A 13,730-nucleotide genomic window follows, 5' to 3' on the forward strand; every position below is an offset into this window, starting at 1 on the left:
GGTTAGCACTGCAGCCTCTCAGCGCCAGGGACCCAGGTTCAATTCCGGCCTCGGGTGACCATGTGTGGAGTTTGCACATTCTCCACGTGTCTGCCTGGGTTTCCTCCCACAGTCCAAAGATGTGCAGGCTAGGTGGATCGGCCATGCTAAATTGCCCATAGTGTTCAGGGATGAGTGGGTTATAGGGTGATGGGAATGGGTTGGGGTGGGATGCTTCAAAAGAGCGGTGTGGACTTGTTGGGCCGAAGGGCATGTTTCCACACTGTAGGGATTCTAATCTTAAAAAAATTCAGCCCTGCAAGCCTGGTCCTTCATTCAATACAATCGTGGCTGATCTTTTCTCAGCCTCAGCTCCACTTTCCTGTCCACTCTCCACGACACTTCAACCCTTAAAAAACCCTTTGATGCCTTTAGCCCCAAAAGCTATATCTAAAGTCCTTGTAAACTTTTGATGTTTTGGCCTCTGTCTTCTGGAGTACTGTTCGCAGATCTGGTCACAATGCTAAAGAAAGGGTATTATTAAACTGGAGAGAGTTCATAAGAGTTACCAGGATTAGAGGGTTTGAGATATAAAAATAGACTGGATAGACAGGCATGTTTTCCCACTGGAGCGGAGGAGGTTGTGGGGGGTGACCTTATTTCGGTTTATAAAATTAGGAGGGGCACTGATAAGGTCAATGACTGGGGTCTCCACGTTCCACACGTTCCCCCACCACGCCCCCCCGCCAACCTAGTGGGGGAGCTCAAATCTAGGGGGCATATTTTTAAGGTGGAAGGAGAAAGGTTTTAAAAAAGACATAAGGGGCAGCTTTGTTTAAAAAAAATACGGTGTGATCTTGTGTGGAATGACCTGCCAGAGGTAGTGGTGGATGTGGGTTCAGTTACAGTGTTTAAAAGGCATTTGGATAAGTACATGAATAGGGAAAGGTTTGGAGGGATATGGGCCAGGAGCAGGCAGGTAGGACTAGTCCAGATTGGGATTGTGTTCGGCATGGACTGGTTGGACCAAAGGGTATGTTCGTATGACTATGGCAAATGTGGGATTTCTACCATATTAGTTTCTCTTACTTTATCGAATGTAGATTGTAAAAGCCAGATGCTCATTCTCGAGCTCCTGGATCTCCTGGTTTAGTTGGTTTTTCTCTCGTTTGCACCGACGTTCAAGGGTACAGTACGCTTGCTGCATGCCTCTGTTTTAGTTTGAGAAAATGGTTGGACTGAAGGGCCTGTTTCCGTGCCTTACGACTATGACTCTCCACAAGAAGAATTCAACAGAGTTTACTAAAAGACTGTGCCACATTGGGCCAGGTTTTTGAAAACAAGGCCTCACATCTTTTCTCCTTTCGGATATTAATGACCTTTTCTGTTAACAAACCACACTGACCTTTCAGGGCAATCCTTACATCAAGGAGCAGCATCTAGAATGGGAAGAGAAATCTTTGCCACACTGGGCTGGGCTTGAGCAACTTTGTCTATGGACTGAGGGTCAGCTCTCTTTCAGAGAATTCCTCATTCCTGAGTCACCCGCTTTAAAACAAAAATTACTATTTACAATCTAAATGTCACAGGAGTACCAATGCCACAAGAGGTTGCAAATCAGTAAACACTTCAGGACGAAGATTTTAGATGGCTATATATAGAATGCAAGCTAAAATTATTCTCATTAAACATCCATTTAACTGATTAACATTCTTCTGCCTATCGCATCATGCCCTTTAAAGATATTAATTTTCAGGCATTTTGTCCAAATTCATAGTTGAATTAAGACTCACCTATCAATTAACTGATCATACACAATGAGTCACTGCCATGGAGTACCAATGAACTCTCATGTCAGTGAACATTAGGGAAAATTGGACGAAGTGGAGAAATTTATTCTAATTCCAAACTGACATGGAACAGGAAGCAAATGAGTCAACTAATCTTGTGAGTCTAGAAGACTGAGGTGTTCTTAACGAAAGGTATAAGACCACAAGGGGGCTTTACACGATGGATGCGAAGGTGGCGTTTGCCCTTATGACAGAGTCCAGAACGAGGGATCAGAGTTTGAAAACTACAGGCCTCCCGTTTAAGACAGAGATGAGGTGCAATTTTTCCACCCAAAGACACCTGGAATTCCCAGAGAGGAATGGAGAAATGGCCATTGATTGTCTTTGAGTTATACAGATTTTCCATAGCTGAGGGGCACGGTGGGCAGTCAAGAAGTTGGATCTGAAGCTACAATGAGATTGACCGTGACAATACAAGGGTGAAGTAGCGTACTCCTGTTCTGATAGAGTCACTGTCACAGAGTCATACAGCATGGAAACAGACCCTTTGGTCGAACCAACCCACGCCAAACAATCTCAAACTAAATGAGACCCCCATCTGCCAGTTCCTGGCCCATATCCCTCCAAAGATTTCTGATTCACGTGCTTATCCAAATATCTTTTAAACATTGTAACTGTACCCGTATCCACCACTTCCTCTGGAAGTTCATTCCACACACTAATCACCCTCTGTGTAAAAAAAAAAAAGCCCCTCATGTGTTTTAGAAATCTTTCTCCTCTCATCTTAAAAATATACCTCCTAGTCTTGAAAGCCCCCTACCCTAGGGATAAGACACCAACCATTAACTCTGTCTATACCCCTCATGATTTTACAGACCTCTAAGGTCATCCCTCAGCTTCCTACGCTCTAGTGAAAGAAGTCCCAGCCTCTCCAGCCTTTTTTATCCTCATCTGGTTAACTAATGTCTCTTAGGGAAGGAAACTGCCAACCTTACCTGGTCTGGGCCTACATGTGTCTCCTGACCTACAGCACTGTGGGTAACTCATAACCAGCCCCTCAGCAATTAGGGATGGACAACAAATGCTCGCTAGTTTGGACGAATAAAAAGAATTCTAACTAATTAGGTTTCAACAACGCAACACTTTAAAAGGAGAACATTGACTACTTACCAGTAATGTGCAACAGAAAGGGGCAGAAGGGAAAAAAGCGCCATAACACATAAATCAGTGGACATTGTGCATTGTAACCAGAGAACTAAAAGGCAAGCTGGGTTAATCTAAAATGGTACATTTGGTGTTTTGTAATGAGTCTCCTCACTGGCCATTGATAAGAAGTCATCTTTATTAAATCACCTTCCAGGAGTTAGGGTACAGTAACCAGTACAAATTAAAAAATAAACTATGCTTGGATAGGTCACTAAGGCAATTATCAAGAAAAGTTGCATTACGTGTAGTCAGATATAAAATATCGGAACACGGTAATCAGTGCTTCATTCCCAACTCACTGGGCTATAGGGGAGTAGTTGCAAGTGCCAGTTCACGTCTCCCATCATTTCCAGCAAGATAAAATTCCACATTTCAGCTGTGCCACTATAGGACTACAGATATAAAAACCTTGGGGCATCTGCAAATGAGATTAACATCCATATATAAAAATTAATCAATTAACCTGTATCAATTCCTCTTTCGTGTCTGGCTGCAGTCTCCACGTTTTCCGGGACCTGAACAGGCGAAGGCACAGATTACATTCAGAATGGAAGTGCTCCAGGGGCACTTCTCCATCTGTACCGAGTTATCGGACTTCATATTCGGGCAGTAGCTAGGCCGGGGGACACCACGAAACCGGCGTCCAATTTCTAACGGCTGCCCAGCCAATCCCAGCTTTGGTTCACACATGAAGCACGAGGAACTTGGGCAAGATAGCCGAAGGGGTCCCGGACCCCGAAGGACGATAACCCCAGGAGCGTCAGCTAGCACAGCTGGGGAGACACAAGGACAACAAGTGGATTGTGTGGGATGGCCTCGAAGTTAAAATAGTCACCAATTCTTCCGGGGTGCGGTGGGGGGGGGGGGGGGGGGGGGGGGGGGGGTACTCTGGTCCCCAAAAGTGAGGCAACCAGAAAGACAGGATAAAAAGCTTCACATAAAAATTAGATTTAAAAATTAATTAGGATATATCATCTCACTTTCCAATAAGGTTAGAGCCTTGAAGGGTGCAAATGCTACCGTATGGAGGGGAAAAAAAAGTGCAAACTTCGAGATAGTAAGAGCTGCAGATGCTGGAGTCAGAGATAACACAGCGTGGAGCTGGAGGAGCACAGCAGGCTGGGCAGCATCAGAGTAGCAGGGAGTTGACGTTTCAGGTCGGGACCCTTCTTTGGAAAGAGGTCGCGACCCGTAACGTCAACTTTCCTGCTGCTGTGATGCTGCCCGGCCTGCTGTGCTCCTCCAGCTCCACGCATCTCTAACAGTGCAAACTTCATAAAGATGTGTTTACAGGCGTTAATATAAGTTACCAGTTTGGTTCCAGAGCGTACAAGAAAATGTAGAAAATATATGTTGTAGAGAGGATTCATCGACAGTGGTACTTTGTCAGGATACCTCCCACTGTGTGTTAAACCTGTACTAGTTGGTTATATTCTATGTATAAGTAAATGTGCATTTGTCAACTATGCGTTTGGATTTGAGGAGGATCAAAGAGCTTCACAAAGACTCACGTAGCCGGAATATCAAAGTTCTTCTTCACCTGCCTTTATATCAAAGTCCATTGTGAATCTTATGGTTTATTATGGTAGTAAGTGTGGGTAGCAAGCTGCCCAGCGAACTGAGGCCCTGGGCCAGTCCTTGGTCTTCCAGGTTTCAGCAGAGGTGGATGACGCTGCAATTACTCCCAACATCTAGAAGCCAGGGAAAATACAAGACCCTCCGCAGTCTTGTGCCACTTTCTAATCCAGTTATTCCAGTGACAAAAAAAAGACACAGGTACAGAGGAGCAGGCGAGGACAGTATCGGATCCAGCTGCATTACATGTACCTTAAAATTGTCAAATCTTGCAAGGTGAGGCACGAATCTTAACCATTACAGGCCAGAATCTCATTTACTTGATTCACCTAACTCTCATCTCCCTAGATTGCCCAAACATGTGGTCCTGTGAGCTGGCTATGTTTTGATCCTAAGTATTTGTAACTCCTTTAAGTGAAAATGTTCACCCAGGCTTGCGGGCAAGTAGGGCAACAGATGTAAAGTTAGCCATTAGCCTAACATGAACCAAGACCTGACGGAAAGACACTGTGGTTTCATGATCAATTTCAGGACAGCACCCACAGAGGAGGATCACAAACCACAGTGTGTGAAAGTGGGCACAGGCCAGGATGCGAGGCTAGCCTGTTAAACACCTCTTGTCATTCAGCTCTGCTGACATCAACAGAACTGCCTCAAAAGTACAAGGCACCAGGTAAAGCCTTAGCTGGAGTCTGGCATCCAGTTCTGGTTACCGCTGTATAGGAAGGCACTGGAGAACGAGGAGGAGAGATTTATGAGAATGTTCCCCCAGGAATGAGGAACTTCAGTGTTGAAGCCAGATTGGAGAACATAGAACAGTACAACACAGGAACCTGGGACTTTTCTCATTGAAGAGGGAGGTTGAGGGGAGATCCGATTGAAGTATTCAAGCTTGACAGGTTTGGAATAATTAGTAAAGGAAGCAAAAAAAGTTCCACATTATGAGGGTTTAGGCTCTAGAATGCACTGTTTCAGAGTGTGGTGGAAGCAGGTTCAATCAAGGCAGTCAAGAGAACAAATTAGTTATCTGGAAAGGGACTTTTGCAAGGTTAGGGGAAGACAACAGGACAGTGGCACCGATGCTCAAAGGAGAGAGGTCACAGACACGACCAGCCGAGTGGCCTCTTTCCACAATCAATCTGTGGTGACACCATAGGGCGGGAGAAAATGGCAATTCTGCTTGAGCCCACTTTCACCCTCTATAGTTAAACTCACGCTGGTAAAACGACCAGGGAACCGAAGCAGGTCACTGGTTTGGAGAATGAGGCAACGCCAGGGGAGAAGTAGCTAACTTGAGCAATCGAATCAGATAGAAAACGGCCTCTGCATTTAGCCCAGGGCTGGCTGCACGCTTCTTTCTTCAGCAATGGGCGGCTGCTGTTCAGCAGGAAGGTAAAACGGTAGCTTCCGAAAAGGAAAGTCCATAAGTAAATTGGACCTGTTTGGTACGGTGCCAGTATCGGTTTAAAAACACACATTTGGTTAACTAGCTCAAATTCTGTCAGCAGTCCCTGTCGCCTGCTCCCTCCAAGAGATGGTTAGTTTTACAACGCTGATACACAAAAACACAAGCTGCTCGCCGAATCGGAGTGTCCCACTGGAATGCATGGAGCGCCTACGTCTGTGGAGTGGAGTAGAACGTATGGTAGAAGCTGCTGCCTTGCATGTGGTCTCTGGCAAAGAGTAAAGGTGCGGTGCTACGCTGGGACACTCCCTCGTACCAGGCTGGCTCCACATTACTGCTATCAGTGCCATACCAACCATTGCGCTGGAGACTGTTCGATAAACTAGGAGAGGGGGGGGGGAGAGAGAGAGAGAGAGAAAGAGAAAAGGGCGATATCAATGGGATGTTAATCGTATCATTAAAGTTAAGATCACACAGTGTAAATATAAGGGCAGACTTTTGCCTCTTTAAGGGGGCTATTACCGCTTAATCTACTGGCTCTCCTTGGTCCCCCTTGCTTGGTATATTCACAAAGAAACTCTGGCAAACTACCGAAACACAATTTCTTTTTCACCAACCCAAAAAGGGGAATGAGAAGAAATGGGAAAGATACCTGTCCTGCTCGTTGTGTGATCCTACTGCCCAGGAACAGTCATCACCTTCAAACTGACGAGGGTTGTCAAAGAAATATGAACGGGAAGCAAAGCTTGGGCCATTAATCATCCCAGTCCCAGCCTGCAAGAGAGAGACCAAAAAAAATCCAATCACACCCAGACCACACATGACCATACAGATCAAATCTAATGATTCCACAATCATTTTAACATCCCATGATCACAGGCAACTCTTTATCTGTTATCACATTTCAGCAATCTTCTTACACCATTTCAACTCGAAACATATTCATAGAATCCCTACCTTGTGGAAACAAGCCCTTCAGGCTAATAAGCCCACACCGATCCTCACAGCATCCCATCCAGACCATCCCCCTATAACCCACCCTAACCTGCACATCACTGAACACTATGGGACAATTTAGCATGGCCAATCCACCCTAACCCACACATCCCTGGGCACTATGGGACAATTTAGCACGGCCAATCCACCCTAACCCGCACATCCCTGGGCACTATGGGACAATTTAGCACGGCCAATCCCACCCTAACCTGCACATCCCTGGGCACTATGGGACAATTTAGCACGGCCAATCCACCCTAACCCGTACATCCCTGGGCACTATGGGACAATTTAGCACGGCCAATCCACCCTAACCCGCACATCCCTGGGCACTATGGGACAATTTAGCACGGCCAATCCACCCTAACCTGCACATCCCTGGGCACTATGGGACAATTTAGCACGGCCAATCCACCCTAACCCGCACATCCCTGGGCACTATGGGACAATTTAGCACGGCCAATCCACCCTAACCCGCACATCCCTGGGCACTATGGGACAACTTAGCAGCGCAACTTTGGCTTTCAAAAGGAGAGAGATGCTTTTGCTACATTCAGACCTCTGTCAGCAGTTAGTTAATATGATTCCCCAGTGAGACTAGCTCAGTCACTCAGAACATACGTATAAGGTGTGCTAGCAGCACACAAACCAGCTGTGTAAATAAGCAATGGTTGAAACGATTGATTGTTATTGAATACTGCACCTCATCAGTCATTTGATGTGATTAGTAAAAGAACTCAAGGCATCACAAACAAACAGAACTGAAATTGTTTTCCTCTTGTTGTGAAATTGGTATTTGGGATTAATGCTATAACCATGCAAAAGCGCCTATTAGCTGAGGCCTCATGGCACTTCAAACAGGCCCTACAACTGGCTTTATCATTGGAAAATGCGGCACGTGGGGTAAATAATTTGCAGGGTATTTCGATGGAAGTGGATACCCTCCCCCGTCCAACCGAGCTTGGGAAACACCACTTGACTGAAGGTAATTGCATAGCCTCACTCAGGACATATCCTGAACAGTGGGACTCTGGGTCAGCCCACAGCAAATCCCCAAAACAAAGCCAAGCATCAACCAAACCGTTAAAAATTTCTTCAGGATCCAGGCCTTCAAGCCATTGTTGTTGCTGCTCAGACTTGAGATAGCAAGAGTCCCACCAGAACTAAATTGAGCTAGAGAACTCATAGGCTGGTATACAAGAGAGTGCATGCCCCTGGAATGTCCACCAACATCTGGTTTGGAACAGTTAAGTTGCTCAGCAACATCCTTACATGTTGACCAGGAAACAATTCCATGATTCTGCAAGGCCTGCCGAGTGCCATTTGCCTTATGGGCAATAGTAGCTGCAGAAATCAGGAAGCTGGAAAGCGCAGGAATCATCAAACCAGTACAGTTTGCGGAATGGGTCGTATCGACTGTGAAGCCTGACTGGTTGGTTAGCCTTTGTGGGGGATCTTAAGCAAACAGTAAATCTCTTTTCGCAGCTGGATAAATACCCAACCCTTCACATATTTTTATCAAATTAATAGGAAAAGCTGGCAGGGGGGAGGGGGGGGCTGTCTTTCCAAAGTTGGACATGAGCCATGCATACTTGCAACTGTGAATGGATGAGAATTCCCAGATGTTTGCTGCTATTAATGCCCGTAAGGGTTTGTACCAATATACGAGACTGCCATTTGGGGAATTGTCGTCAGTGGACGATGCACAACATTGTAGCCGGCCTACCCCAGGTCGCCATTTATCCAAATGCCCTGCTAATAACACAGAAAACGAATATGGAGGACTTAAAGAACTTGGACATAGTCCTTAGATGTTTCTCCAGGGTGGGCGTACACCTTAGAAGGGAAATGTGTGTTCTCCAGGTACCCCAAGTGACCTACTTGGGCTACAGAGTTGACAAGTTGACTACACCTGTTGGAAGATAAACTGAGGGCAATCAATGGTGCCCCATCTCCCATGTCTCTATTGGGGCTTAGATCTTCCCTTGGGCTGTTGAAATATATAACCTGGCCCAAATCCTGGCAGCTTTGCATCAACTCTTAGTAAAGGATCAGCCTTGGAAATGGCTACGTGGCCAAGCCATAGCTTTCAGGGAAGTAAAGAAACAGTGATCATCCTCTAATATGTTGGCACACAATGATCCCAAGCAAGATCTGGCACTAACCAGCAAAAGCTCCCCACACAGCATTGGGGTAGTATTAGCTCATGGGGGCCCAACAGAGAGGAACACCTATTAGTATATGGATTCAGGACTCTGGAAGGTTTGCTGGTCATATTTGGAGTCAGGAAGCTTCACCAATACTTTTACAGATGTAAACCTGTAACAATAATAATAACAAACCCCTGCCAGGTCTACTAAAAGAGGACAAGGCTGTGTTGCCCACAGCTTCAGGCCGCATTCAGCACTGGTCTCTGATACTAAGTGTGTACAATTGCAAACCGAAAGAACTGCAGATGCTGTAAATCAGGAACAAAAACAGAAGTTGCTGGAACTCAGTTCTGAGGAAGGGTCACTGGACCTGATATATTAACTGATTTTTTTCTTCACAGATGCTGCCAGACCTGCTGAGCTTTTCCAACAGCTTCTGTTTTTGTGTGTACAATTACAAGTTGGAACACTGTCTGGGAGGCCAAGTAACAAATGTGGATGCATTGAGGCATCTCCCACTGGCAGATACATCACTGGTGGTACCACTACTGGGAAAGTCCAAAACAATTTTAAGTTTTCTGGACACCCTTCCAGTCACAGCTGACAATATCAGACTTTGGAGCAGAAGGATCTGCTCCTGGGAAAACTGAAACAGCTGGTGGTGATGGGGCGGTGACCAAAGAGCCATCACAACCTGGATTAAAACCTGTTTGGACCCGGAGAGACCAGATCACAGTAGAGGACAGCATATTATTATGGGGAGCATGATTGATTGTTCCGAGGAAAGGTCACTGCTAGATTCTGGCTGAACTCCACCAGGTCAGTTTCCAAACTGAAGATGCTGGTGAGCAGTTACGTCTGGTGGCCAGGATTGAATGTAGACATAGCTGCGTTGGGGTGAGGGGTGGGGTGCCCAGAGCGCCAACAAGGAAAAAAAATTACCACCAGCAGTTCCTCACATTGGTGGGAATGGCCAAGTAAACCCTGGACTCAGTTACACATCGACTGTGCAGGTCTTTTCAAGGGCTCAATGTCCTTAGTCATTGTAGACACCCACTCAGAGTGGCTGGACATGCTTAGAGTCAATTTGTCAAATACAGGGATGACGGTAGAAAAACTGTGCACCTTTTGCAAAGCACTGGTTGCCAGGAATGTTGGTCATAGATATCAGGCCAACATTTACCAGCAAGGAATTTTGGCATTTCCTAAAATCAAATGGTATTCAACATTTAAGGACAGCTCCATATCATCCATCGTCCAATGGTCTGGCAGAAAGAGCAGCCCAAACTTTGGAGGCAGGCTTAAAGAAACAGCCTACACCTTCCCCAGATACCAAACTGCCCCAGTCCCTATTTGATTACAGGACCACCCCTCATGCAACTACAGATATATCTCCAACAGAGTTGGTAATGGGGGAGAAGACGCCACACCAGGTTAAATCTGGTCTTCCTGGGACTGGGGTAAGAGAGGGTGAAACAGCATCAGGAACACCAATGCTGGACACGAGGCTCTGCTAGGCGAGACAGAAGACAAAGTTTGACATAGCAACCACTGGAATGGGTTGGAGGCATGGGTTGACGCGAGGTCAGGCGCAGTGATGTATAAAGTTCGGGTAGGTGCGATGGTCCTGAACAAGCATGTAGGACCACATGAAAGCTGCAATCTCGCAAACAGGGCGGGAGTAAGATGTGACCGTCTCCTCGGAACAATCAGAAAAGGCCCGTGGGTTCTCCCTCTCCATCAAGTGTTGAGGAGACCCCAGAATCTGAGATGGACTCAGCAAATGTTGCCACCTTGATGCCTTTGCTGCTCAAAGTGAATGAATTTCTATTGAAACGCACCCGGCGCGAGAGGCGAGTTACTGTGTGTTAGATGCTGCTCATATCCGAGGTAGAGTCAGACGAACCTGCCTCAGTGCTAAGATGCCCCGGGAGGAGCTACAAAGAAAGATGCAGCTCCCTACGTCCTCAGACTCAGGGGGTGAGGGATGTCGTGTTTGTAAGGAGGTCAGCCAGATGGACATCATAGAATAGGAGTTAAATAAAAACCTGAAAGAACTGCGGATGCTGTAAATCAGAAACAAAACAAATTTGCTGGAAAAACTCAGCAGTCTGGCTGCATTTGTGAAGGAAAAAAACACAATTAACGTTTCAGGTCCGGTGACCCTTCCTCAGAACATAAAGTATGAGTTCCCTGGTCGGGGCTGTTAATGTGGTCCAATCAGGGGGCCCTGGCTGACATATAAACAGGAGAGTCAGACATCCTGCTCACTTAGAGAGCCGGCTCTGAGAAAGCTGGGTCAGTGTCAAGGACTCTCCATGTGTAAATAAAGGGTTACCTGATGATGGGATACTCGTCTCTGTGGTGTTATTTCAGCACCCTATCTCCTGCTTTGGAACAACACTTGCATTTTAAGTTCTAGGTTTTACAAATAGGGAGTATAAGGACAGGGAGGTTATGATAAATTAATACGTGACAATGGTTAGACCTCAGCTTGAGTACTGTGTGCACAGTTCGGGAAGGTTGCGAATACGTTGATACAGTGCAGCAGACATTTATGAGAACGGTTCCAAGGATGAAACACTTCAGTCATCAGGAAAGATCGGAGAGGTTGTTCTGTTCTGAAGAAGGGTCACTGGACCTGAAAAGTTAACTCTGCTTTATCTCTGCCAGACTTGCTGTTTTACCAGCAATTTCAGTTTTCGTTGGAGAGGCTGGGATCATTTCCCTCATGGAGGAGAAGGCTCAGAGAAGATTTGATCGAAGTCTTCAACACGGTGAGAGTTAAGGGTGGACGGAGACGAACCATTTCCTGCTCATGAGAGGACTGAGAAGCAGACAGGCACAATTTTAAAACACTTTGCAAAATAAGCAAACAGGAGACAAGGAGTCAAATCTTTACACAGCGAGGAGTTAAGAATCCAGAATGCGTTGCCTGGAAGTAGGGGGGAGGCAGGTTCAATTAAAGTTTTTCAGAGGGCAGTGGAAGATTATTGAAATAGAAACAGGTGTAAGATACAGGCAAAATACAGGAGATTAGCAGTAAGCTAAATTTCTTAGACAGTCATTTCAGACAAAGGGGCTAAATTGCCTTCTGAGTCTGAATGATTCTGTGAAAGGCAGCAAAATTGAGGCGGGGGCGGGTAAACTGGTTCACCTTTTTATTCATTCATGGGATGAGGGCATCGCTGGTTATGCAGCATTTATTACCCATCCATAACTGCCTGAAAGCAGTTCAGAGTCAAGCACGTTGCTGTGGGTCTGGAGTCACATGTAGGGCAGTCATTTCCTTCCCCCCTAAAGGGGGTTAGTGAACCAGATGGGTTTTTCCGACAATCAGCAATGGATTCGCGGTGTCCATTCCAGACATTTAGCAAATTCAAATTCGACAATGTTGCCGTGACGGGATTTGAACCCAGGTCCCCAGAACATTATCTGGGTGTCTAGATTAACAGTCCAACGTAAACACTACTAGGCTATTGTCTCCTTTCCACATAGTCTCTCCTCAATTTCAGGGTAACAATTCCAAACAGAGCAACAAGATTTCTGAGTGAACACTGCCAAAGCACCAGGATCACAGGAAATGTGCTTTCACCAACACAGGAGGAGAAGAACGACAGAGCAAACTCTCACCCGACTCACCAGATCCTGAGATGGTCTGCGAACTCTGAAAAACAACACCAGCAGGGCGGTGGGCAGCAGCTCCCAAAAAAACAGGATGCAACCAAACACAAGGTAACCTTTGTCCCCGAGATTCGACATCAGATCTGCCTGTGGGAGACGGAGGCAAAACAAAAATTCTTTTCATTTCCAAGGGAAGTAGCTGCCACTGCCCCACATGTGCACATGCACACTCTCTCACACACACAATCTTATTCCATTCATCAGCAATTCATGACTTTACAGCAATGTAGAATCACTGGTCATTTCCCCCCACCTCCGACTCCCAAAGGTAATAACCGGTCAGCACTCTCTCCCGAGGTCAGAGGTTCAAGTCTCATTCCAGACTGAACCCCATTTCCCGGGCTGACATTCCACCGCAGAAAGCCACAACCCAAACAGATCCTGCCCACCCCAGCTTTATCCGCAACAGGGAAGCGCCCTCCTGGAACAAAGGCTTTCTTGTTTTCTCCCGCCTCCCTAACCCAGGGAGGGTCGCCCTGAACTAGCCGAGCCATCAACGTAACAAAGTGTGAAGCTGGATGAAGGATCTCGGCCCGAAACGTCAGTTTTCCTGCTCCTAAGATGCTGCTCGGCCTGCTGTGTTCATCCAGATTCACACTTTGTTACCTTGGATTCTCCAGCATCTGCAGTTCCCATCATCTCTGAGCCATCAACGTGGCAGTCAACAGCAAAATCACACCCAGTCTGAAAGAGCCAGGAGCGCTGTGGTCCCACAAGTCACCTGGTCGGAAACGTTGTACCAGCCATAATCAAAAGAGTCGTGCGAATCTGGTGAACACATCACAGCAACCAGGTTATAACAGGCTCGGCTTGCGTACAGAAGGAACACCAACGCTCCCACAGCTGTAGTCTGACAGACTGATGTGCCCTAAAGAAAAGTCAGTCAGAAAATACCCATCATTAAAAGGCAGAGAATGCTTTAAGAACAAGATCAGCTGCAGCTTT

The 13,730-nt window shown here is 46.3% G+C and overlaps 1 protein-coding gene across 3 annotated transcripts in view; it reads right to left on the reverse strand.

The window, feature by feature from the left end:
- Positions 1 to 4,207: 4,207 nt before the first annotated feature.
- The window catches only part of LOC125449440 (G protein-coupled receptor 137Ba-like), a 38,069-nt gene continuing 28,546 nt past the window's right edge, over positions 4,208 to 13,730 (reverse strand). For 2 of the 3 annotated variants that reach the window (XM_048525224.2, XM_048525223.2), the window contains exons 6-9: positions 13,507 to 13,653; positions 12,735 to 12,872; positions 6,608 to 6,729; positions 4,208 to 6,337 (exon numbers count right to left, since the gene is read on the reverse strand). In XM_048525224.2, coding sequence (XP_048381181.1) covers positions 6,166 to 6,337; positions 6,608 to 6,729; positions 12,735 to 12,872; positions 13,507 to 13,653 — 579 coding nt within the window. In that variant the 3' untranslated portion in view covers positions 4,208 to 6,165. The remainder of the gene's footprint in view (positions 6,338 to 6,607; positions 6,730 to 12,734; positions 12,873 to 13,506; positions 13,654 to 13,730) is intronic. The other variant, XM_048525225.2, reaches the window with a different exon arrangement.

Source organism: Stegostoma tigrinum, chromosome 42 (assembly GCF_030684315.1).
Source record: "Stegostoma tigrinum isolate sSteTig4 chromosome 42, sSteTig4.hap1, whole genome shotgun sequence".
NCBI classification, from domain to species: domain Eukaryota; kingdom Metazoa; phylum Chordata; class Chondrichthyes; order Orectolobiformes; family Stegostomatidae; genus Stegostoma; species Stegostoma tigrinum.